General features: G+C 40.4%; 1 protein-coding gene across 1 annotated transcript in view; it reads left to right on the plus strand.

Annotated features, from left to right (window-relative positions):
• The window catches only part of LOC127000212 (uncharacterized), a 69,014-nt gene that overhangs the window by 23,095 nt on the left and 19,134 nt on the right, over positions 1-26,785 (plus strand). The window contains exons 2-5 of the mRNA XM_050863629.1: positions 12,221-12,337; positions 12,843-13,054; positions 14,089-14,224; positions 16,521-16,786. Coding sequence (XP_050719586.1) covers positions 12,262-12,337; positions 12,843-13,054; positions 14,089-14,224; positions 16,521-16,786 — 690 coding nt within the window. The 5' untranslated portion in view covers positions 12,221-12,261. The remainder of the gene's footprint in view (positions 1-12,220; positions 12,338-12,842; positions 13,055-14,088; positions 14,225-16,520; positions 16,787-26,785) is intronic.

Here is a 26,785-nt window from a genome sequence, read left to right on the forward strand (position 1 = left end):
TTACTACCCTCCCCGCTCTTATTACATCTCGTGAAATTCGCGGAATCTAAATTTCGTTTTATCTCCCTATTTACTAATTTATTCCAAAAATTTCACATCATCATTATCGTCAGCACCCGTAGAACTTTGGTATATATGCAAAAGAATCCTCACTTCCATGGTTTTTGATAACTGATGAAATTAAATTCACATAACAAATCAACCTCTGTGCTTGAGTGAGAGCACTCAATTGTGTTTCCACCCCCGCAATTTTATGTGGTGTCTTACAAGGGCCGCTTTCACAGTCACTTTGCTTGTTTTGATCGTTACCAATGGTCGCGATCGACGCTATAGTTTTCCACGTGAAACTGGCCTATGGGGTAGTGGCGGCTGCAGAGGAAGCGCGAGGTGTTGAGAGTGTGTGGTAAGGATGCGTAACTAGGCTAACCCCGCAGCCGCCACTACCCCATCGGCTAGTTTTGAGTGGAAATACTATAGCGGCGATCGCCGCCATTGGTAACAATCAAAACAAACAACATGACTGAAAGCGGCCCTTGTTAATGTGGCAAGATGGTGCAATGCTGTGATACGTATTGCGCAGCAAAGGAGGCATCACATCGGGAAGAGAAGTGATGATGTTGCGTTACTCTTGAAAATACTTTATTTACATTGCTGATTAATAACATTAATTGAAATATATTTAGTAATACGAGTACAATTCCTTTTCCAGCGGCCAGCCATTATGGAGAGTTTTTAAAGACACCATCTGAAACTTCCACCAAGAAACGGAAACACTCAATTAATCCATCATTCCTAGACCAAAAATTCACAATAGTCCTGTAAATGTAGAAATAAACATAAACACTTGGGATATATATATATATATATATATATATATATATATATATAGGTATATATGTATATATATATATATATATATATATATATATATATACACACACACACACACACACACACTTGGGGTCGCACTGAACAGTTGAAAGTGCTGAATGGGGTCGTGCTACGAAAAGCTTGGGAACCCCTGCTCTAGCGTGTTAGTGTGTGTGTGTGTGTGTGTGTGTGTGTGTGCGGCTGTTGGTGGGTGTGGGTGTAGGGGGTGTTTGTGTTTTGGTGCGGTTGGAATAACGCCTCAGGGAATATCGTGGATGATTTGGTGTTTTGGGTGGAAATTAAACTCGGCTTTAGTGTGTTTCGGCGCCGCGTGCAAAGTTTTGGAATGACTTGAAACACCGACGGACGCACACAAATAAACAGACAGGTATAGACACGTTGGGTTACCCCTGCCTACCTCCCCTTCCCCCCCCCCTCGCCCTCCCCTCTTTGTCCCATCTCTCTCTCTCTCTCTCTCTCTCTCTCTCTCTCTCTCTCTCTCTCTCTCTCTCTCTCTCTCTCTCTCTCTCTCTCTCTCTCTCTCTCGTTTGTTGTTTACCGTTGTTTTGTTCCCTGTTTTCCTGCATCCTTTTGTCTGTTGCTCCTGTTGTTGCTGTTTTCCCCGCCGCTCTCAGAGGATAACAGGGGAGTGTGTGTGTGTGTGTGTGTGTGTGTGTGTGTGTGTGTGTGTAGGATAGAAACGGCATGTGTTTATATATTTGGAGGAAGAAAGTTGAGGATGCTGGGGACGGAGAGAGAGAGAGAGAGAGAGAGAGAGAGAGAGGTCTGTGTGTGTGTGTGTGTGTGTGTGTGTGTGTGTGTGTGTGTGTGTGTGTGTGTAATACCGATGCAGATGGGACGGGAAAGATTAGCCGGTGTGTGTGTGTGTGTGTGTGTATATACCAAGGCTTCCACACAATATAACGCAAGGTAGTGGGTACACACGTCTATATACATACACGGAGGCTTCGCTGTATGGACCACGCCCGTCACTATAATTGGGATGGAAATGAAGTGTATATCAGAATGTTTGTCTGTATGTTTGTGTATGTGGGGACGTATATATGTGTGGGATTCTTTGTGTGTATGTTTGTGTATGTAGGATTGTTTGTGTGTGTTTGTGTATGTGGGGACGTATGTTGGCTTGTTTATGTGTATGTTTGTGTACGTACGATTGTTTGTGTGTGTTTGTGTATGTGGGGACGTATATATGTGTGGAATTCTTTGTGTGTATGTTTGTGTATGTAGGATTGTTTGTGTGTGTTTGTGTATGCGGGGACGTATGTTGGCTTGTTTGAGTGTATGTTTGTGTATGTGGTATATGGTATGAGGTATGTGGTTTGATTGGTAGACAGAGATGAGATGATTAAACTGAGGAGGGATGAGCAAACAGTGAAGAGTAAACAGAAGAGAATAAACAGATCAGATGCGTAAACAGAAGATAGTGAACAGAAAGAAGAGTGAGCAGAAAAAAACAGAGAAGAGATCAGTAAATAAGGCAGTAAACAGAAAAAAAGTAAACATAGATGAGATGAGTGGTAAACAGAAGAGAAACGTAAACAGACAAGACAGTAAACAGAAAGAAGAATAAACAGAAAGAGAGAGAAAACAATAGAGATAAACAGAGAAGAATGAATGGTCAAAAGAGATAGTCAAATTCAATTCATGAGTAAACGAAAAAAAAATGAAAACAAAATATACAATGGTGGCAGCGGTGGGATTATATAGGAAAGTCAAGCCCTGATGCACCGAGTAAATGAACGAATAAAATCTAACTTTCATGTCGGTTATCAATCCCTCATCAGGAAAACACAATAATCATTCACTTTTTTTTTATATTAATAGAAGCGACTCGAATTACAGACCCTTGATAAAACGTAAATATATATCCACACGTTTTTTTCTGTTCCGGTGGCATTGAAATTAAGGTAAAGCATAAAAGTATATAAAAAAGTCTTGAAAGTGCTTAAAATATTAGTATAGTCAGAATTAAGAATATATACAATAGATTAGATAGACGTAAAGAGGAGGAGGTGGAGGAGGTGGAGGAGAAAGAAGATGGAGAGAAGGAGAGAGAGAAGGAGTCTTGAAAGTACTTAAATTATTAGTATAGTCAGAATTAAGAATATATACAATAGATTAGATAAGCGTAAAGAGGAGGAGGAGGAGAAAGAAGATGGAGAGAAGGAGAGAGAGGGAGAAAGAAAAGCATAAGACTATATATATATATATATATATATATATATATATATATATATATATATATATATATATAAAAGTCCTGAAAGTGTTTAAAATATTATTAAAATCAGAATTAATGTTACATATAAGAAAATAGATAAACGCAAGACGAAAAGACAGAACAGAAGGAGGAGGAGGAAGAAGGAGAGAAGAAATGAGAGGAAGACAAAAAAAGCATGCAAATATACATAAAAAGGCATGTGTTTAAAATATTAGCATAGTTAAAATTAACCATACATATAAGGAAATAGATACACCCAAGGAGGAGGAGGAGGAGGAGGAGGAGAAGGAAAAGGAAAAGGAGGTGGAGGAAGAGGAAGAAGATTTAGGGCAGGGTAAGACAGATGAACAATAACTCAAATAAAAAGAAACAGCAGAGAAACGTCAGTAAATTAATATTGGCAAGAACGATCGATTGAGTCATAGACGAGAGAGAGGGAAGACGAAGAAAATAAAATACGATAAACGCTCAAGGAGAGAGAAGAAGGACGTGAGGAGTAAAGATGAATGGACGGGCAGACAGATGAAGACAGACAGAGAGAGAGAGGAGATAATTGGAGGCAGTGAGGTCATGAGAGGAGATGGAAGCTGGCAGGAGGAAGAGGAGAGAATGAGATGAAGAGGAGAGAGGGTGGATAGTTTGGGAGAATAATAAAGGAGAATTCTGGGTAAGGGGAAAGAGGAGGAAGAGGAAAGAAGGGAGAGGGTGAGGAAGAATGGAATAAGAGAGAGAGAGAGAGAGAGAGAGAGAGAGAGAGAGAGAGAGAGACCGACGGACCGACCGACCCACCTACAGACAGACAGACAGACGAAAGAAGGGGGAGGAAAGGGAGATTAGGAGGAGAATAAAGGAAGAAACAAGAAGAGAGATTGTGAAGGGATAGAAGAAAGAGGGGAGAAGGATTAGGAGAAAAAGGGGAAGGGGAAGGAAGAAGGGAGGAAGAAGAAAAGGGAAGAAGAAAGAATGAAAAAAATATATATAGCAACATGAATGAGGGAGAAAAAATATAAGATGATGAACAGAAAGAAAGAAAGCAAATAAGAGGAAAGGGATAATGTATAGAAAGAAGGAAGAAAGGAAAGACAAGAGGAAGAGAAAAGGAAATAAGAAAGAGAGAGAAAATGTAAATTGGGAGGAAGAAAAGAAGTAAGGATGAAGAGAATAGAGAAGAGAAGATTAAGAAAAATGAATGAGATAAAAAAGAAGCAAACGAAGAAGAAACAGATGAAGAAAAATAAGCAGCAGGAGGAGGAGGAGGAGGAGGAGGAAAGAGGTAGTGAGAGGAAGGAGAGAAGAAAGGGAGTCAAGGGCATCTCAATCAAACTTATTAACAACACCTCCCCCTCTGCGTGTGTGTGTGTGTGTGTGTGTGTGTGTGTGTGTGTGTGTGTGTGTGTGTGTGTGTGTGTGTGTGTGAGATAATGAAGATTTACTCTCATGTGTGCGTGAATAGGTTTAAGTGAGTATGTCGTGGTCTCTTGTGTGTGTGTGTGTGTGTGTGTGTGTGTGTGTGTGTGTGTGTGTGTGTGTGTGTGTATAATAGTGCATTTTAATAGAGTTAATGCTTCAGTGTTTGACTTTCCCCCGAAGCTGAAAGTTATACCTCGAAAAAAAACATTTATTCATCTCTTTATTTATTCATTTATTCATTCATTCGTTTGTTTGTGTGTGTGTGGACGCGTGTAGATGCCAGGTTGTGAGTTTATAATTATTCTTCACTCATGCTGTAAGATCATTTTTTTTTCATTTATATTTCGTTGGGATTCCAATACTTTTCTTTGTTTTTTTCTTGTAAACTTTTTTTGTGGGTTGTGTACTATATTTTGGGGGGCGCAAAGTGTTCTCTATATTTTTTTCTCTTTTCAGTGGGTATGGTCAAGTGCTCTCTGTAAATATCGCAAAAAATCAAGAAAATCCCGTTGTGTTTACGTGGTTATTTTTCTTAATATTTTGTTGTAGTTCCAAAATGCATCTTTGTTATTTTTCTGTATACTTTGAGGGAGCTGGAAGTTAAGTGTTCTATAGATTTTGGGGTAGAAATGTTCATGTCAATGTCGCAAAAGTCAAGAAAGCTCATGTTGCGTTTGTGTGATTATTTTCCTCTTTATATATATATATATATATATATATATATATATATATATATATATATATATATATATATATATATATATATATATATATATATATATATATATATTGAGGCGGTTGGCTAAGTGTTTTCTATATCAGGGAAGGTGGGGTTAAGTGTTCCATGTCTATATCGCAAAACAGTCAAGGAAATCTAGTTGTGTTTGTGTGATTATTTTCCTTTTTACCGCCCGCAAAAGAATTTTGCGGAAGGTATTGTTTTCAGTCGTGTAAATTTTTTTTTTCTGTAACGCGATAACTTTTGAACCATTACAGCTAGGATGTTGAAACTTCATAGGTAGAATATTAATGGCCCCACAGAGGACAAGTTTGATTTTCAAGGTCAAAGGTCAAAGGTCAAGGTCACCGAGGTCACAAATAAAACTGGCGCGAGTTTTGAGAGATGAAACAGGGCAGGACTTCGCCCAAGACTTAATTTCATTTTTTCACATTTTGAGTACTCCGACCAGAGGGTGTTTGGCAGTTCGTTAGAGTGTCCAATGTCTAGTTTATGTTTTGCTTTTTTTCTATGTATATTCTTTTGCGGTGGCTAAGTTTTTTCAATATAAAGAGGGGGGGGTTATGTATTCCATGTCAATATCCCAAAACTATCAGGAAAGTCCAGTTGTGTTTGCTATTTTCCTTATTATTATGATTTGTTTCTTTGTTTTTCTCTATTTTTTGGGGGGGCGGGGGGCTGACTGTTTCCTATATGAGGGGGGGGGGTTAAGTGCTCCATGTCAATATCGCAAAACAATCAAGATCGTCCAGCCGTGTTTGCGTGTGTGTGTTTTTTCAGACTAACAAATCGGCAAATATTTTCAGAGATCGTAATGACTTGCAAACACGTGCGCTGAATTATGAAAATGGAACGGACGATGAATAAACATATATTAGTGAACTAACGATGTGTGTGCGTGCGTGTATGTGTGTGTATGTATTTTACGTGCTGGATAAACAAGAATGGATGGGTTTAATTATATGTATGTATGTTTGTATGTATGTGTGTCTTTGTGTATATCTGTGTGTGTGTGTGTGTGTGTGTGTGTGTGTCTATTCATAATGTACGTTTTGCATGAATATATGTATGTTTTTTATTGTTTTTTTTTTCCGTTCTGGCCTATAGCGCCGGTAGGCTTCCTTCGGGGGCCTGGTGGTCTGCCCAAGCCCGTCATGGCGCAGGCAAGTGTTTATAGTGGCACCATCTATTCTTGGCTCATGCTGCCCCCCGGAGTTCATTCTTGATTCGCTTGGACAGTTCCTCTAGAGTCCGGGATGATAAGTGATCTTCAGGACAGCATGTAGGTAGTATTAGGCCAATGGGTGGTGACTGAAAATCCCCGATGCTAGCGGCAGATTTGAACCCGCATCGTCCAGAACACGGCGAACACGAGACCCGCACGCTAACCACTCAGTCACCGCCTCCCCAAATGTATGCGTACATATGCAAGTATGCACATGGGGAGGTAGGCCGGCGGGTGTGCGTTCGTAAGTCCGTTAATTAAGTAGAGTGCCAAAGTGTCCTCGGCAGGTGAGGTGATTAGAGGGAATGAGTCAGGCGGCGCGGCGGTGTGATCCACGACGCGCCTCCATCACACACCCTTCCGCCGCCGCTTCATTATCCCGCTCTGCTGTACGGGACAACGTGTGGTTAACAAGTATGAGTGAAACGCCCTTGACTCTCTCTTTTCCTGCCCCTCCTCTCACTACTCTTTTCTTCTTCTTCTTCCTCCTCATTTTGATAATTTCCCTCTTTTTCTCATTCTACTCCATTCTCTTTACAAGCTCTTCTTCCTCCAGATTTGCAACCTTTTAGCTCATCGGTGGTGCGGTCGGTATGCTGCCCTGACCTCTACTCAAAAGGGCCGGGTTCGATCCCCTGAACTCCGTGGTTTTCATTACGAGATTTTTCACTTCGTTAATGCAATTTTCCTAATGTCTGTAGCTCACTTTATATCTTTCTCACTGCCTTATTCTTTCTTTTCCTCTTTCGTTTTTATTTTATTTAGCTTTCTTAACTTTCTATTGCATGTGTTTATTTGTGTTGTTAATCTTGTTTTCTTTTGCTATTATTGGTCGTGTGTATTTCCTTTTTTTCCTTTTATTTCCTTCTTCAAACTAATTTTCCCCGTCGTTGCTTTTTTTTCCCTCTCCTTCACAATAAAATCTTCGTCTTTGTCTTCGTCATTTTCCCGTTCATCATCCTTTTATCTTCTTAATTCCACAAATCCTCGTCCACCCTTTTTTCTCCTCCTCCTCCTCCTCCTCCATCTCCTCCCCCTCCTTCTCCTCCTCCTCCTCCTCCTATATTTATTATCATTATGCATTTCTCTCTCTTCCACGTTTTCAATCTTTCATAAGCCTCAAATTTAGTTAAGTAAAAGGAGTTCGAGGCAAAATAAATGACACACACACACACACACACACACACAGAGAGAGAGAGAGAGAGAGAGAGAGAGAGAGAGAGAGAGCGAGAGAGAGAATAAAGGTAAGAGCAGCACTAATGGGTCCATGTACGACATCCTGCCACCTGCTAGTGTTTCAAAAATGGTATATGCCGCTCACTTTTTTTTCTCTTTTTTCTCTCATTTTCTCATTTTCCGCTGATGCTGCAAAATATTTCATCGCGTCTATATGGCGGCGATTCTTTGTCTTTTTTTTTTCTCTGTATGGATTTTGTTGTTGTTGTTCTTCATTGTGTTTCGTCAAAATTTATCGCAATAGTCGTTGTTTTGACGGTAATTACAATTTTTTTTAGCTTGTTTGAATATATGACTACTACTACTACTACTACTACTACTACTACTACTACTTCTACTACTACTACTACTACTACTACTGCTACTACTTCAACTTCTACTTCTACTTCTACTACTACTACTACTACTACTACTACTACTACTATTGCTACTAACACCACTACTACTACTACCACTACTACTCCAAATACTAATACTACTTTTATAACTACTGCTACTACTACTACTACTACTACTACTAATAATAATAATAATAATAATAATAATAATAATAATAATAATAATAATAATAATAATAATAATAATAATAATAATAATAATAATAATAAAAATGCATGACAGACAAAAATATTTTTTTCTTCTCTGTTTATTTTTACTCATGTTTTTTCTTATCTTTTTACTTATTTATTTATTTATTTATTCATTCATTTCTTTCTATATTTATTTTTGCTCCTCCCATAAGAGACAAATCCAGAATTGATGGATTTGTTTTCCTTTTTCCATGTAAATCTGGTTTGCATGAGCCTCGTGTGTGTGTGTTGGGGGGGGGGGGGGGGTCTGTCTGTCTGTCTGTGTCTGTCTGTCTGTCTGTTTATATGTATGTATGTATGTATGTATGTAAATGTGTGTTTGCTTTTTTTTCTCTGTTTCTGTCTGTCTATTTGCCCGTCTGTCTGTCTATATATGCAACTCTGTCTGTGTTTGCCTCTCTGTCTATGTGTATACTTGTCTTTTGTCTGCATGTTTGTCTCTCTGTCTGTCTGTCTGTCTGTCTGTATGTATGTATGTATGTATGTATGTATGTATGTTGATGCGCTTCGATGCTAAAAACGAAGGTCATTATAATCCTGTCATTTTCTTTTATGTTTTATTTGCTGCTCTAAATTGGAAGCTGTTAGACTCATAATACAATTAAATACATTCGTCATTAGTTTAAATCTCTTCCTCCTCCTCCTCCTCCTCCTCCTTTTCCTCCTCGCTCTCTGACCTGTCTCATTAATCTCTTTGACTTCACTTTAGTCTAGCTGAGTCACCCTCTCTATGCCTCTGTCTGTGTCTGTCTGTCTGTCTGTCTGTATCTGTTTCTGTCTTTTTGTTAATTGAGCTGTCTGTTTTTTATCTGTTTTTATGTGTCTGGTTAATCTTTTGTCTTTCATTGTCTGTCTGTCTGTCTGTTTGTATCTGTTTTTGTGTCTGTATCCGTATTTGACTCTTTGTTAAATGGGCCGACTTTTTTTTTTTGTCTGGTTTACCGTTTGTCTATCAATGTTTGTCTGTCTGTCTATCTGCCCTTTGTCTGTTTCTGCCTGTTCTGTATCCTTTTCTGTCTCTGTTCACTGGTCCGTCTGCTTTTATGCTTTTTTTGACTACCTTAACTTTTGTCTGTCAATGTCTGTGTCTGTCTGTCTATTTGTCTGATTGTCTATATCTTGTTTATATATCTGTCTGTCTGTTTCCGTTTTCTTGTCTGTTTTGTATCCGTTTCTGTCTTTCTGTTAACTAGGATGTCTGTTTATGTATGTGTTTGTCTGACTGGCTGACCGGCTAACCTCTTTGTCTGTCATTGTCTGTCCGCCTGTCTGGTTGTCTGTCCTTTGCTTGTTTGTCTGTCTGTGTTTGTTTATTTGGCTTTTTGATTTTCTGTTAGTTCCTGTTTCTGTGTTTTGTTTTGTTCTCTCTCTCTCTCTCTCTCTCTCTCTCTCTCTCTCTCTCTCTCTCTCTCTCTCTCTCTCTCTCTCTCTCTCTCTCTCTCTCTCTCTCTCTCTCTCTCTCTCTCACACACACACACACACACACGCACTGTCTGGCATAAAACTTTAACCTTCACATTAACCATTTTTTCTCTTTTATTTTCGTGTTTCTGAGTGAGCCGTATCGTGCCCGGCCGCTCGTAGGCGTGAGAGCTGACTTCGGCTTGACGCGAGTGGCTTAAGACGGATTAGATTTTACGTGTTATTTCATCTGTAGCGCTTTCCGTGTGTCCTTTTATCGCTTATGTTATCGTCTTATATATTCTCTTCTTATTATCGCCAAACCGGTCTACTGATTCTGTGTTCTGGTATCGTCTGTCATCGCCAAGTGTTATTCTTTCATTGTCTTATCGCCTTGTGCTCAGATTTCGTTGTCTTTTTTCATTGTCTTATCGCCATATTTTGTTGTCTTTTTTCATTGTCTTATCGCCATATTTTGTTGTTTCTGTTTCATTGTCTTATCGCCTTGTGCTCATATTTTGTTGCCTTTTTTCATTGTTTTATCGCCTTGTGCTCTTTTTTTCATTGTTTTATCGCCTTGTGCTCTTTTTTTCATTGTTTTATCGCCTTGTGCTCTTTTTTTCATTGTTTTATCGCCTTGTGCTCTTTTTTTCATTGTTTTATCGCCTTGTGCTCTTTTTTTCATTGTTTTATCGTCTTGTGCTCTTTTTTTCATTGTTTTATCGCCTTGTGCTCTTTTTTTCATTGTTTTATCGCCTTGCGCTCTTTTTTTTCATTGTTTTATCGCCTTGCGCTCTTTTTTTTCATTGTTTTATCGCCTTGTGCTCTTTTTTTCATTGTTTTATCGCCTTGTGCTCTTTTTTTTCTTTGTTTTATCGCCTTGTGCTCTTTTTTTCATTGTTTTATCGCCTTGTGCTCTTTTTTTTCATTGTTTTATCGCCTTGCGCTCTTTTTTTAATTGTTTTATCGCCTTGCGCTCTTTTTTTCATTGTTTTATCACCTTGTGCTCATATTTTGCAGTCTTTTTTTCATTGTCTTATCGCCTCGTGGTCATATTTTGTTGTCTTTTTTCATGTATTTTCGCCTTTCTTGTCCTATTCAATCTATATCTCCTATTCCTTAGTTATTACTGTATTATCCTCCTCTGTCTCTTCTCTTCCTTTCTCTCGCTTCGGTTTTGTTTTGGTATTTTCTTCTCATTTTCCTCTTTTTTCCTTATCTGCGGCTTAGTTCTTGATTCTTCCTTCCTCTTTCTTCCCTCTTTCTCCTATTGTCGCCGAGTTTGTCTGGTTTTGGGTCTTATATCATCTATTGTTGTCCTGATTTCCCTAATTTAGTGTTATTTTATCCCTTATATTGTAAGGAAAATAAAGTTACATACGCCTCATTAACACCAAACAACTTTTTTCAGGTGAGATTGTATTAAACTAACAAAACAGGAATCGCTTTCCATCCTAAATTTATTGCTATTTTGTAGGAATAAGTGACGGAATGTGGGAGTAAGGGGTAAGGAGTAGGAGTGAGGGAGTAGGGAAATCGGAGTGAGTGACGGCATTACGGAGTCGGGAGTAGGAGAGCAAGAGTGAGAGAGTGGGTGTAAGAGAGTGGTGGAGTAGGAATTTGGAGTAGGAGTAAAGGAGTGAGAGAGGAGGAGTAAGAGAGTGGTGGAGGAGGAGTAAAGGAGTGAGAGAGGAGGAGTAAAGGAGTGACGGAGTAGAAATAAAGGAGTGAGAGAGCGGTGGAGGAGGAGTAAAGGAGTGACGGAGTAGGAGTAAAGGAGTGACGGAGTAGGAGTAAAGGAGTGACGGAGTAGGAGTAAAGGAGTGACGGAGTAGGAGTAAAGGAGTGAGAGAGTAGGAGTAAAGGAGTGACGGAGTAGGAGTAAAGGAGTGACGGAGGAGGAGCAAAGGAGTGACGGAGTAGAAGTAAAGGAGTGAGAGAGTAGGAGTAAAGGAGTGACGGAGTAGAAGTAAAGGAGTGAGAGAGTAGGAGTAAAGGAGTGACGGAGTAGAAGTAAAGGAGTGAGAGAGGAGGAGTAAGAGAGTGGTGGAGTAGGAGTAAAGGAGTGACGGAGTAGAAGTAAAGGAGTGAGAGAGGAGGAGTAAGAGAGTGGTGGAGTAGGAGTAAGGGAGTGACGGAATAGAAGTAAAGGAGTGGAAGAGGAGAAGTAAAGGAGTAATGGAGTAAGGGAGTGACGGAGTAGAAGTAAAGGAGTGGAAGAGGAGAAGTAAAGGAGTAATGGAGTAAGGGAGTGACGAAGTAGAAGTAAAGGAGTGACGGAGGAGGAGTAAAGGAGTGACGGAGTAGGAGTAAAGGAGTGACGGAGTAGGAGTAAAGGAATGAGAAAGGAGGAGTAAAGGAATGACGGAGTAAAGTAGTTACGGAGTAGAAGTAAAGGAGAGGAAGAGAAGGAGTAAAGGAGTGACGGAGTAGAAGTAAAGGAGTGAGAGAAGAGGAGTAAAGGAGTGATGGAGTAGGAGTAAAGACAGCGTGGTCCTTCCCTTCAGGTGGCGTCGTGAGGGAGTTGGACGCCCTCCCCCCAGCAGCCATGAGGTCCCCACAAGGCCCCTCCTCCCCCCTGGGCCTCCTGCTGCTCCTCCTACTGCTCCTGCTGGCCGCCCGGGGTAAGGAGTCCTGCAAAGGGGTACTGTTGTTGTTGTTGTTGTTGTTGTTGTTGTTGTTGTTGTTGTTGTTTGTTTATTTGCAGTTACTTTGTTGTATTGATAAGTTTTACACTTCTTCATCTTCTTGTTCTTCTTGTTCTTGTTCTTCTTCTAATTCTTCTTCTCCTTCTTTTTCTTCTTCTTCTTCCACTACTACTACTACTACTACTACTACAAAACACACACACACACACACACACACACACACACACACACACACACACACACACACACACACACACACACACACGAGCCCCCCCTTCCCCCCCCCCCCCACACACACACACGAGCCCCTCCTCCCCCCCAACCCCCACACACACAGTCATAAACAACACCAACACGTCCGCCTAATAATATTCCATCACTTCTTTTCCACGCAATTTCCGGCTGGGGCGACTCCTGCGGCGGTGACTCCTGCAACGCCTACGACTCCTACACTCCTCCCTGCCGTCATGCCGTGGTGCAGGTCGTGGCTTAAGACTCTCAGGGGTCCTCGTGCCCCGGGTGGTCGTCTCGGGGTCGTCGGTGCAGCTGGTCTGTAACTACGAGCAGAGTAAGGAGCGGCGCGAGTCCCTGTATTCCCTGAAGTGGTACAGAGACGTCAATCAGTTCTACGAGTACATCCCCAAGCGACAACCCCAAGTGAGGGTGTACGACATTCCCCACGTCCATGTCGATGTGAGTGATGGGCTGGGATGGGAAAAAGTTGGAAAGTTTCGTTTAGTCGGCGCAACATCTGTGGTCATATGCCGGAGAGAGACAGAAGGGGAAGGAATTATAGGAGAAGGAAACAGACCCCAGGAGACGGGACACAACCCCCGATTAATACCTGGTACCCATTCACTGCTGGGTGGACAGGGGAGTAGGGTATCGGAGGCTGGAATGGGAAGGGATGGGGTGTTGATAGAGAAGGGGATGGTGATGTGATGGGAATAGTAATGGGGTAGTGAAGTGAGGGTGATTGAGTGATGGGATGAAGATGGGAAAGATGATGGGAGCTGATGGGATGGGATGGGGTTGATGGGGATGGGGTGTTGATTGGGTATTGGATGGTGATGTGATGGGAATAGCAATGGGGTAGTGAAATGAGGGTGATGGGAAGGGGATGATGGGGTGGTGAAGGGGTGGTGATGATTATGGGGATGGGGAGGGTGATGGATTTGACTAGATTATTGTTAGTTTGTGTTGTTGTTTTGGGTTCTCGAAAGTGATGGGGTGGTGATGGGGGTGGTGAAAAGGATGGCGAAGGTAATGGGTTGGGCTGGGTTACCTTCCACTTACCTTATATTACCTCAACTCCCTCCCTCTCCTCACCTTACCTTACCTTACCTTACCTTACCTTACACTTACCTTGTCTAACCTCAATCCCATCCCTCTCCTTACCTTACCTTACCTTACCTTACACTTACCTTGTCTTACCTCAATTCCCCCCCTCTCCTTACCTAACCTTACCTTACCTTACCTTACCTTTCACTTACCTTGCCTCACCTGAACCCCCTTCCTCTCCTTACCTTACCTTACCTTACCTTCCACTTACCTTGCCTTACCTCAACCCCCTTCCTGTCATTACCTTACCTTACCTTGTTAGTTTTTCTTGTTGTTGTTTTGGCTTTGCTTGGTTAGGTTTGGGATATAATTTCTTTCATTAAATTAATCACTCATATTTCTCCTATTTCCTTCTTCTCCTGACGACTACGCTGACCACGGAGCAGGAGGAGGCCAGTTCGAAGGGCGCCGTGCGACTGACCGGACTCACGCGGGCGGCCTCCGGGATGTTCCGATGTGAGGTGATGAGCGACAAGCCTTACTTCGAGACAGACGACAAGGCTGAGAACATGACGGTGGTGGGTGAGTACTGCGAGATAGATAGATATAGATAGATAGATAGATACTGATAGAGATAGATATTGATAGAGGTACATGTGCGTGAGATAAGATGATATTAAGGGTAAAAGGTGATGTTTGTAGATAAATTATATAGGTAGATAAATAGATAGACAAAGATAGATATAGAGAGAGAGAAAGACAGATGGATAAATAGAGAGTTTGATAAATAGGGGGACAGATAGATAGATAGATAGATAGATAATAAATAGATAGTACAGAGAGAGAGAGAGAGAGAGAGAGAGAGAGAGAGAGAGAGAGAGAGAGAGAGAGAGAGAGAGAGAGAGAGAGAGAGAGAGAGAATTTGCATACAGACTAGGTGATCTTTCTCTTCAACTCAGGTAGTGAAAGAAATCGAATGACTGTCTTTTAGTGCATACCTACCTGACGTTGAGAGAGAGAGAGAGAGAGAGAGAGAGAGAGAGAGAGAGAGAGAGAGAGAGAGAGAGAGAGAGAGAGAGTAAAGTTACATAAACAAAACAGACAAACAATCTCACACAAACAGGATTCTCCACTGAGGGTTGTTTGCTTTGTAGAAGAGAGGGAGAGAGGGAGAAGAGATAAAAAGGGAGAATGATTTTAGGGAGAGGAAACGATGGAGAGGCGAAGGAGAGAAAGTGAATAAGAAAAGGAGAAAGAGGAGAGAGAAACTGATGGAAAGGATAAACAGAAGGAAAGACAAACAGAGAGAGAGAGAGAGAGAGAGAGAGAGAGAGAGAGAGAGAGAGAGAGAGAGAGAGAGAGAGAGAGAGAGAGAGAGAGAGAGAGAGATGGAAGAAAGGAAGAGGAGAAACGTGATTAAAGGAAAGAGACGAGATGAGAAGGGTAACCAGAAGTGGAAGGAAGGGAATGATAGAGAGAGAGGAAGAAAGGAAGAAAGAAAGGAAGGAATAAAGAAAGAAAGAGAGAAGTAGGAAGAGAAACATGGGTAAAGGAAAGAGAAGTGAGAAGGGTGAGAAGTGAAAGAAAGAGAATGAGAGATAAAAAAAGAAAGAAAGAAAGAAAGGAAGGAATAAATAAAGAAAGAAAGAGAGAAGTAGGAAAAGAAACATGGATAAAGGAAAGAGAAGTGAGAAGGGTGAGAAGTGAAAGAAAGAGAATGAGAGATAGAAAAAGAAAGAAAGAAAGAAAGAACGAAAGAAAGAAAGAAAGGAATACAAATCCGATGAGGAAGAAGAAGAACTTAACACAAAGACAGGAAGAAAGAAAGAAAGAAAGAGATGAGAGGAATACAAAGACGATGATGAAAAGGAAGAACATAACACAAAAAAAACTAAATAATTACTTCTGTTAACAACTTACGGTCATTTTCATCTTTGCTAAATCGCTTCCTTGTCTTACCTTATATTACTTCTTACCTTGCCTTACTCTTACTTATTTTGCCTTACCTTACCTTGTCTTACTTCAATCTCCTTCCTCTCCTTACCTTACCTTACCTAACGTTACCTAACCTTACTTGCCTTACCTTACCTTGTCTTACTTCAATCTCCTTCCTCTCCTTACCCTACCTTACCTAACCTTACCTAACCTTACTTGCCTTACCTTACCTTGTCTTAATTCAATCTCCTTCCTCTCCTTACCTTACCTTACCTTACCTTACCTAACCTTACTTGCCTTACCTTACCTTGTCTTACTTCAATCTCCTTCCTCTCCTTACCTTACCTTACCTTACCTAACCTTACTTGCCTTACCTTACCTTGTCTTACTTCAATCTCCTTCCTCTCCTTACCTTACCTTACTTAACCTTACCTAACCTTACTTGTCTTACCTTACCTTGTCTTACTTCAATCTCCTTCCTCTCCTTACCTTACCTTACCTTACCTTACCTAACCTTACTTGCCTTACCTTACCTTGTCTTACTTCAATCTCCTTCCTCTCCTTACCTTACCTTACCTAACCTTACCTTACTTGCCTTACCTTACCTTTCACTTACCTTACCTTACCTTTTTTCTTACCTTACCTTACCTTACTCTTACTTATTTTGCCTTACCTTACACTTACCTTACCTTGTCATACTTCAGTTCCCTTCCTCTCCTTACCTTACCTTACCTTACCTTACCTTACCTTACCTAACCTTACCTTACCTTACCTTACCTTACCTTACCTTACCTTAACCTTACCTTACCTTACCATACCTTTCACTAACCTTATTCTATCTCAACCCCCTTCCCTACATTACCTTACCTTACCTATTCTTGCCTTACCTTATCCTACCCTACCTTACCCCTTACCTTACCACACTCGTTTCTCTCCCTTGCAGATGTTCCCGCGTGGGGGCCCGAGGTGGTGGGGGCAGTGCGGGGGCCTGGGATGGTGGGTGGGGACGGGGGCGGGGGCGCGATGGGGGGGCGGGGGGTGCATCGGGTCCGGCCGGGTGACATCGTTGTGGCGCGGTGCGAGGTCGGGCCCTCCCACCCACCCGCGAACATCACCTGGACGCTCAACCACCTGCACGCGCTGCCCGGCCACTCCCGCCCCCACCACGCCCTCCACACAGACCACCACGGACGCCAGGCTCAGATGTCGGTGAGTATAGCCTCGGAGCGCGTCTCCGTATTATTTTGACTCCCTCCTGTGCTGTTTGTGATGTCCTATAACTCTATAACTATAACTCTAACCTAACTCTATCGTCTGCCAGTGTGGGATTTTATTTATACATCCTATAATCTACTTCACACACTTGCCAATTCGCCTCTTTTTAACTTTTTTTTGCGCCGTTTTACTTTCCTTTGTCTTTTTTTTTTACCTTTGGCACACCTGGTTATAATTAGCAGGATTTTACCTGTTTCTTCCCTCACCTTGCCTTGTTTTCCTTCTTTTTTATCTTTCCTGCCTTTAATTATTCTCTTTTTTTCTTATTTTTCTTTGTCTTTTTTTTTAGCTTGCTGTATTAATCTCCTTTTATTCTCTGTTTCCTCCTCTGTCCTGTCTTTTTTCTCTCTTTTATTCTTCTTCTCCTTTGTCATTTTCCCCGTTTTAGCTTCCTCTGTTTATCTCCTTTTTCTCATATTTTTCTTTCTTTCCCTGTCTTTCTTTTTTTACTTTTTACCTTCCTCTAACTTACCCTTGTGTTCTTATTTGTTTATTTTATTCTTTTTTTTTCTTGTCTTCCCCTCCGTAGTTTTTTTCCTCTTTCCAAATCCATTACTTATTTCCTTTTTTCACTCCTATTTCTCCTCCTCCTCCTCCTCCTCCTCCATCTGGAGCAGCCCGTTTCGGGACGCTACTCTGTGACCAAGTGGCTCTTCGAAAACCAAAGAAACGCGAAGGCGCACCAGCAGCTACACCGTAAGGGAGCACTCAACCCGCGCAACCCCCGACTCGAATCACATTAAAGCTTGCTATATAAACGTTCGTAGCCTTCGTATCAAATTTGAAGACTTAGAAGCACTCGCAGCTACAAATCATTATCACATCATCGGAGTCACATAATCTTGGATAGACACTTCAAATAGAGATTTCATTGCGGAATAGAGATTACCGGGTTATACGATTTTTAGTCATGAAAGAGAGAACAGACAGGGTGGAGGCGTTATCTTATATATCCAGAACTCTCTCCATCCAGTATCCGTGAAAACAGATATTATGACCAATGTGGACACGGTCTTCATGGAAATTAAAAATAAGTCTCGTAAAATGTTGTTGGACTCATCTAATGACCGCCACTCTTGATATCGAGCACGCATTAAGTGAATTAATATTAGAAACAAATAGCACTTGCGAGGCAGTAAGTGGGGGGGACTTTAACTTGCCAGGGAAAAGAAGGGGCGAACCGTTGAACTCTCATACAGGGCTCGCCCTGTACACAAATTTATTAGAAAGTGATTTACATCAACACGTTCAAGAACCGACTCGGGAAAATAATATATTTGACCTTATCTTTTCAACGACAGGTGATCTAGTTAACGAAGTAAATATTGGTCCAATTTTTAGTTCTAGCGACCACCGAATAATCACATTCAGCATCAAGATGAAAGAAAGTAAAGTAAATCCTAGTAAAGAAAAGATGCCTGATTATCAGAGAGTGAATTTTGCAAGACTCCGATCAATTCTAAATAATTCTGACTGGACTGAAATTTCTTTGGAAACAGATATTGATAAATCGTGGGAGGCCTTCACCATAATATTGAACAATGCTATAAGCATATGCGTACCTTATCGTAAAAAACGTTCAACTTTTAAGATGAAACCTAAATGGTGGAATAACGAAATTCAAAATAGCCTATCTCTTAAAAAGTGCGTATACAGTAGATACATATCAACTCAGAGCGAGGTTGACAAACTAGAGTTGGACAGAATTCGCCGCAAAACCAAGAAATTAATAAAACGAAGCAAGAAAAATCTTGAAGAATATATAACGTAATCAAGTAAATCTAATCCTAAAGAATATTTTAGCTATGTAAATAATAAAAAGTCACTCACTTGTAGTATCGGACCGCTTGCTAATGAAAATGGTGACCATACGAACGATGAAAATGAAATGGCTACAATCCTAAATAACTTTTTCGCATCCGTATTTACCGACGAAGATTGTTTATCACCTCATCCGCCGGAGGTTAGAAGGACCGAAAAGATTTTAAATGGCGTGCTCATCGTAGCAAGTGATATTTTACGCACAATTGAAAAGATTAAAGTAAGCAAAGCTCCTGGTCCAGACAAAATTACCCCTAGAATTTTAAAAAGAAACCAAACATCAAATTTGTAAACAGCTCTCCATCATGTTCAATAAATCTTTAACAGCTAGAAAAGTTCCGTCGGATTGGAAACTAGCAAATGTCACACCAATTTTCAAAAAGGGGGACAAGTCTCATCCAGGAAACTATCGACCAATTAGCCTGACATCGATTGTTTGTAAGTTAATGGAGACTATCATTCGCGACAATATGGTGAAATTCTTCGAACAAAATAATATAATAAATAATTCGCAACATGGCTTCCGTAGTAAACGTTTAGGCTTAGAAAAGAAATTTGTGACGCGAAGGTCGTAAGAGGAATGTTCGATGGATCTGACCATCTTGCAGTGCTGACAAAGTTAAAGCTGGAAGAAAAGTGGATGTTTGAAAAGAACGGTGAATTAAAAACGGAAATACTGAAGATAGAAAAGTTACAGGAAAAATAAATAAAAGATGAGTATAACCGTGAAATGGCAGAGGCCTTAAGTGAAAAATAGGAAAGTGTAAAAGATAATACAAATATTGAAAAAGGTTTTGGAATATTTAAAGAAATAATGGTAACTACAACAAAAAAAGTGTTCGGGATGAAAGTGGTGAGAGATGGAAAAAGAAAAGGAAATTCTTGGTGGACAGAAGAGATAAGGAGGATAGTGAAAGAGAAAAGGGAACTTTTTAAGAAAACTCAAGAAAGAAATGTGGCTGAGCAAGTAAAAAGGGAAAGGAAAAAGAAATATAGAGAATGCACAATGAAATTAAAACAAGCAATAAAAGAAAGTAAGAAGAGAGTTGATGAAGACTTTGGAAAAAGACTTAAGTGAAAAATATAAAAGGAACAGGAAATCATATTGGAAAGAAGCAAAAAACGAAAGAAATGCAGAAAATATCTCCTGAAGTAAAATAAATGAAGTTATGGATGAGAATGGCAAGATGTTGAAAGACGGGGAAGCTGTGAAAGAGAGATGGAGAGAATATTTCAAAAACTTAATGAATTTTGAGGATGGACGTCCAGCAGCAGTTTTGAGTAGAGGTAGAGGAGGAGCATATAAAGAAAGAAGTATAACATATGAAGAAGTAAATCAGGCAATAAAAAGATTAAAAAATGGAAAGGCAACAGGAATTGATGGAATCACAGCAGAAATGTTGAAGTGTGGAGGAGATAAAGTTGTGAAATGGATGGTCAAGATATGTGAAGTATGGGAGGGGGGGGGGTGCCAGCAGACTGGACGAAAGCCATCATTGTCCTAGTTTACAAGGGGAAGGGCAGGAGAGGGGAATGTGGGAGCTATAGAGGTATAAGTCTCCTGAGTATACCTGGAAAGGTATATGGAAAAGTCATAACAGAGAGGGTGCAAAGACTTACAGAAGAGAAAATCAGTGAAGAACAAGGAGGCTTCAGGAAGGGAAGGGGATGTGTGGATCAGATATTTGCCTTCAGGATGGTAGTAGAAAAAATAATAGCAAAAGGAAAGAAACTATACGGTGCCTTCATGGATTTGGAAAAAGCTTTTGACAAGAGTCGATTGGAATGCACTGTGGGATGTTTTAAAGATTTATGGTGTGGGAGGAAAACTGCTTAGTGCAAAAAGTCCTGCTATGAGGATGCATCTGCATGTGTCAAAATTACTGGAGAAACAGGTGAACATTTTGAGATAAAAGTGGGCTTAAGACAAGGGTGCGTCATGTCACCATGGTTATTCAATATTTGTATGGATGGTGTTATTAGAGAAATGAAGGGCAAAGTTGGAGAAGTTGGAGTAAGAATGTTTGATGAGGGAAGGAAGTGGGTACTGAATTCGATACTGTTTGCTGATGACACGGTGCTCATTGCTGAAAATGAAAGTGACCTACAAAATTTGGTCAGTGTTTTTGATAGTGTCTGTAATAGGAGAAAGCTGAAAGTAAATGTCAACAAAAGTAAAGTGATGGTTTGTGAGCGGAGTAGAAGTGAGGTTGTAGATTTTGTATGCCCATATAGAGTGGGAATTGAATGTGAAAAAGAATGCAAAATAATTCTGAATGGTGAAGAAATGGAGGAGGTCAATGAGATTAAGTACCTTGGATCAGTTATGTGTAAGCATGGTGGTACGAAGGGAGAGATAAGAGAAAGGATATTGCAAGGAAGAAGGGTGGTAGGGTCTTTGGGACGAATCATGAATGGCAGAAGTGTGAGCATGGAGGTAAAGAGGAATTTGAGAAATACAATAATAGTACCAATCCTCACATATGCAAGTGAAACGTGGGCCTGGAATGAAAGTCAGAGGTCTAGAGTGCAGATAGTGGAAATGAGTTATTTGAGGAGTGCTTGTGGTGTGAGTAGAATGGATGGAATGAGTAATGAAAGTGTGTACGAGCATTTAGGAATGTGTCACAGGGGTGAAGGGAAGAAGTGTGGAGTGGTGGAAGACGTGAAGCGACAGACTTTAAAGTGGTTTGGCCACATGGAGCGAATGGAGGAGAGTAAGATGACCAGAAGGGTGTATGTGAGTGAGATAGAGGGCGGGAATGCTAGAGGACGACCTCCAGTGAAATGGAGGGATAGGGTGCAAGAGTACGTTAGGGAGAGGCGGGACAGATCTTTGAGAAACTTTGAGCAGGCAAGGAGGGAGTGTCTGGATAGAGAAAGTTCGAAGCTCTTCTGCCGTGGCCATCCCCTGGTGGGAGCTTCTAGGAGCAGGCGTTGATGAAAGTAATGAATGAATGATATCGATGATGGGCTCACTTGTAAAATATCAAAATTTGCTGATGACACAAAAATCGCTAGTAAGGTAACTACGACTCTCGACGAAGAAGCATTACAATCAGATCTAGATCGACTTGCACGTTGGGCCAATCAATGGCAAATTAAATTTAACGTTGACAAATGTAAAGTGTTACACATCGGAAACAATAACAATCGCGTACAGTATGTAATGAATAGCCAACAATTTTCTGCAGTAAGTAAAGGATCTTGGAATCACTATATCAAGCGATTTAAAGCCCGGTCAGCATTGTTCAGAGGTAGTTAAAATCGTAAACAAATTGGTTGGCTTCATCGGACGAGTCTTTAATAATAAATCGGAAAAAAGTAATATTAAAGCTGTATAATTAGCTGGTTCGACCCCGTCTAGAGTACTGTGTACAGTTTTGGTCTCCCTATTACAGAAAAGACATAGAAAAGTTAGAACGGGTTCAACGGAGAGTAACAAAAATGATTCCTAGTTTGAGAAATTTATCTTATGAACAAAGGCTTAAAGAAGTAAATTTATTCAGCCTATCAAAACGAAGAATGTGAGGCGGTCTAATAGAAGTGTTTAAAATGTTTAAAGGATTCAGTGATATTAATGCGGAAGGTTACTTTACAATTGATCGATCAAATAGAACAAGAAGAAATCACAATTTGAAGATAAGTGGTAAAAGATTATCGTCGCACGAAGCCAAACACTTCTTCAATCGAGTCGTTAATGTTTGGAACTCTCTACCCTGTGATGTCGTTGATAGTACAACAGTTACGGCCTTCGAGAATAGATTAGACAAATATTTTGAATCCAACCAGCAACCAAGATGTTACTCATTGTCGTAATAACGTTAATTTTTTTTCGAATACTGGTGTCCTTGTCCGTTTTTATCGCCCGGTTAGTGGTAGCAGTAACGGTAGTTCTTTCCTCTTTCCTACATAATTTCCATGCAGTTTTTCCATGCTGCATGGTTCTTTTTCCTTTTTCCTGCCAGCTTTGGCTGGAGGGATGGGTGCTGTCCTTCATCTTCCACTTTTGAATAGATTGTTAGTGTAGTTGACCATTGGGTCTGCTGTTTCCTTTGTGTTTCTTTTGTGTTCCTCCATTTTTATATCTTCTCTCTCCCCTTTCCTGTTCCTCCTCTTCTTACACTTTTCATGATAAGTTTTTTTTTCCTCCTTTCCTCCTCCTTCCTCTAGTTCACCTCCTTCCTCCTCCTCCTCTTCCTCCTCCACTTCCTTCTCTTCCTTCTCCTCTCTCTCCTCTTCCACCTCTTCCTTCTCCTATTCCTCCTCCTGTTCCTACACTTTTTCTGACTTTTTTTTCCTCCTTCCCTCTTTTTTCCTCCAGTTTACCTCCCACTTCCCAACGCCTCTTACTTCTCCTCCTCCTCCTCCTTCTCCTCCTCCTCTTCCTCTCGTTTTTCTTCCCTCCTCTTCACGAAGCTCTTGAGGCGACAGAATTAATATTATTTAGAGGAAAAATATGTCTTTCTTTCCTCCCTTCCTCGTGTGTGTGTGTGTGTGTGTGTGTGTGTGTGTGTGTGTGTGTGTGTGTGTGTGTGTGTGTGTGTGTTTGTTGTGTGATAGATAGGTTATAAAATTGATAGACGGAGATTGATAGATAGTGTTTGTGTGTGTGTTTGTGTGTGTGTTTGTGTGTTTTAGTCCCAAAGACAAACAGACAATGCAAACAAACAAAACGAAGGTGATGGATGTGTTGAGTGTCATCTATATGCATGTGTGTGTGTGTGTGTGTGTGGGTGGGTGGGTGGGTGTGAGGGTTATTGAGTGAATGGGTGTGTCAGTGAAAGAGAGATAATTAATAGAAAAAAAATATAGATAGTGTTTTTTTTTGTGTGTGTGTTTGTGTGTGTGTGTTTATCGCCCAGAGGATCGATGTTAACGCACTCTAGCGGTGTTTACGATCGTGCATTGATTGGTTACCCGGTGTGTGGAATAAAAAATAAAAAAACACCCGCCCGCACAGTACACGCAATATTCATAAATTATGCAAAAAAACTGCCTTCATAATGAGTGCGTGCGTGTTATAAATCTCTTAAAGCAGCCACGATCTAAATTCACGAAAGGCAACGGATATATATTTTGTATCGAGAGAGAAACACACACACACACACGCACACACACACACACACACCGAAAAAAAAAAAGGTTAATGTATGTGATGAAAAAAAAAGCAACAAGGCTGAACGTGTGTGTGTGTGTGTGTGTGTGTGTGTGTGTGTGTGTGTGTGTGTGTGTGTGTGTGTGTGTGTGTGTGTGTGTGTTTTAAATTGCAAGTTATTAATATCGGGTGAGACAAGCTTGTGTGTGTGTGTGTGTGTGTGTGTGTGTGTGTGTGTGTGTTTAGGTATTGACAATCAGCGGATAAGTACGTTCTGTGTGTGTGTGTGTGTGTGTGTGTGCGTGTGTGTGTAGCGTATGACAAGTGATAGTGAGGTGGCGGTGAGCGCGCGGCGGTGATGGTGAGCTTGATAATGCATGTGTCGATAGCGTTAGTAAAGGGCGCGGCGAAATATGGGAGTGTATGGGAGGGAGGACAGAATGGATACACTGTGCGATGATGAGCATATTGTACAGTTTGTTTACCGAGTCCATAGCGGCGCGGGATAATGAGAACCGCGCGAGGTAGAGAGGATGAAGTAGGGGATAAAGGAGAATTGAGTAAAAGAGGTTGAAAAATGCATAGATAATAAAGTAGGGAAAAAAGGAATAAAAGAAGAGTGATTAGAAATAGAAAATTATGAGAGTAATAAGAATTCAGAATTAGGAAAAGAAAGAAGAATATAATAGCTAAGTAAAAGAAGATAAAGGAAAAAAGGGGAAATGAGAAAAAATGTTGAAAATATTGATTGATGAGGACGCTAAAGAGTAAAGAGGAAAGGGGATAAAAAAAAGAGTGATTGAAAATAGAAAATTATGGGAGTAATAATAATTCAGAGTAAGGAAAATAAAGAAGAATGTAATACCTAAGTAACAGAGGATAAAGGAGAAAAGGGAAATTAGAAAAAAAGGTTGAAAATATTAATTGATGAGGACGCTAAAGAGTAAAGAGGAAATAATGGGAGGTAATAAGGAGGAACATAAAATAGGGAAAAGGAAATGAGAAATCGAGGTTAAAAGATGCTTAGAGGATGAAGTAGATAATAAAGGAGAAATGAGAAAGAGAGTTTGAAAAATGAATAGAGGAGAGAATAAGCAAAAAGGAAAGGAAAAAAGAGGTACAGTAAAATAGGGAAAAGGAAATGAGAAATCGAGGTTAGAAGATGCTTAGAGGATGAAGTAGATAATTAAGGAGAAATGAGAAAGAGAGGTTGAAAAATGAATAGAAGATAGAATAGGCAAAAAGGAAAGAAGAATAAGACGTACAGTTAATGAGAACCGCGAGATGCAGAGAGGATGAAGTAGTGAATAAAGGAAAAATGAGAATAGGATGTTAAAAATAGACACGGACGAGGATGAGGCAGGAAAAAAGAAGGAAAAAAGTGAGAGAAAATTATATGGGAAGAAAATGGTTGAAAATATAAATGATGAGTATGGTAGAAAAACAAAACTAAAGGGAAGAAATTGAAAGATTGTTGGTAAGGAAAGAAGGACAATAAGGAAACGGACATAGCAGGATAAAAGGAAAAAAGGAAATAAAGATATGGTTAAAGATAGACAATGATGAGGATGGTGAAAATGAAAAAGTAAAGGAAAAAAAGTAGGTATTGAAAGCAAAATAATGAAAGATTAGAAGAAAAAGAACAAAGTAGAAAACAAATAGAAATTAGAAAAAAATATTGAATAGTAAAATAATAGAGTAAAAGAAAAAAAGAGGAAGATAAAAGCTAAATAATGAAGCAGAATATGGAAAAAAATAAAGAGAAAAGAAGAAAATGGGATGAAGGAATACGAGGAAAGATAAAAAAACGAGAGGAGGGACTAACTTCCGAGGAGGAGGAGGAGGAGAAGTAAGAAAGAAGATAATGGAAGAAAATGAAAGAGGGGAAGACTGTAGGTTAAAGGAAAGATGGCGATGAAAATGAGGAGAGGAAGGAATAAAAAAAAGTATATGGAAGAAAATGAAGGACCAGGAATAATAAGAAGAAAAATGGAAGAAAATGGAGGAGGAGGAGGAGGAGGAGAAGGAGGAGGAGGAGGAGAGTAACTTATGCGAAAAATGATGATACGAAGAGGGTTAAGAGGCAAAAAAAATGACATAGTGTGAACAAAAAAAAAAAGACAAAAGAAAATGAAGGAAAAGGAGATAGAGTGGAGAGGAAAAGAAGGAGAGAAGGACACAAAGGAAGGGAGAAAAGGAGAGGAAAACGGGAAGGAAAATACAGGAAGAAAAGAGGAAAGAACAAAGAGAGAGAGAGAAAATAACAGAGAAAGAGGAGGAGTGGAGAGAAAAAGAGGGCCAAGGGAAAAGAACAGAGGAGGGAGAAAAGGAGAGGAAAAAGAGAGGAAAGTAAAGGAGTGAGAAGGAAGAGAAAGAAAAGGAATGGAGAGGAAAAGGAGAGAAAAGGACACAGAGGAAGGATAGAGAAAAGGAAAGTAGAGAAAGAAAGAGTGAAAGAACAGAGATTGAGAAAGGGATAAACAAGGAGTAGGAAGAAGAAGGAAGAGGAGGAGGAGACGAAAAGGAGAGGGAAAAGAAGAAAGAACAGAGAAAATGGAGGAGAGGAGAGAAAGAGTAAGATAGATACAGGGAAGTACTGAGAAAGAGGAGGAAGAGGAGGAGGAGGAGGAGTAAGAAAAAGGAAGAGGGGGAGGAGACGAAATGAAGAGGGAAAAGAAGAAAGTACAGAGAAAATGGAGGAAGGGAGAGAGAAAGAGTGAGAGAGGTATAGGGAACGACTGAGAAGGAGGAGGAAGAGGAAGAGAGGAGGAGGAGTAAGAAGAAGAAGAAAGGAGAAGGAGGAGACGAAAAGGAGAGGGAAAAGAAGAAAGTACAGAGAAAATGGAAGAAGGGAGAGAGAAAGAGTAAGAGAGGTATAGGAAAGGACTGAGAAGAAGGAGGAAGAGGAGGAGGAGGAGGAGGAGGAGGAGGTGGAGGAGGAGGAGGAGGAGGAGGAGGAGGAGGAGAATGACCACGAAAACGAGTATGAAACCAGAGAACAAGATAAGACAGGG

The sequence above is a fragment of the Eriocheir sinensis genome, chromosome 18, assembly GCF_024679095.1.
Source record: "Eriocheir sinensis breed Jianghai 21 chromosome 18, ASM2467909v1, whole genome shotgun sequence".
In the NCBI taxonomy this organism is placed as follows: domain Eukaryota; kingdom Metazoa; phylum Arthropoda; class Malacostraca; order Decapoda; family Varunidae; genus Eriocheir; species Eriocheir sinensis.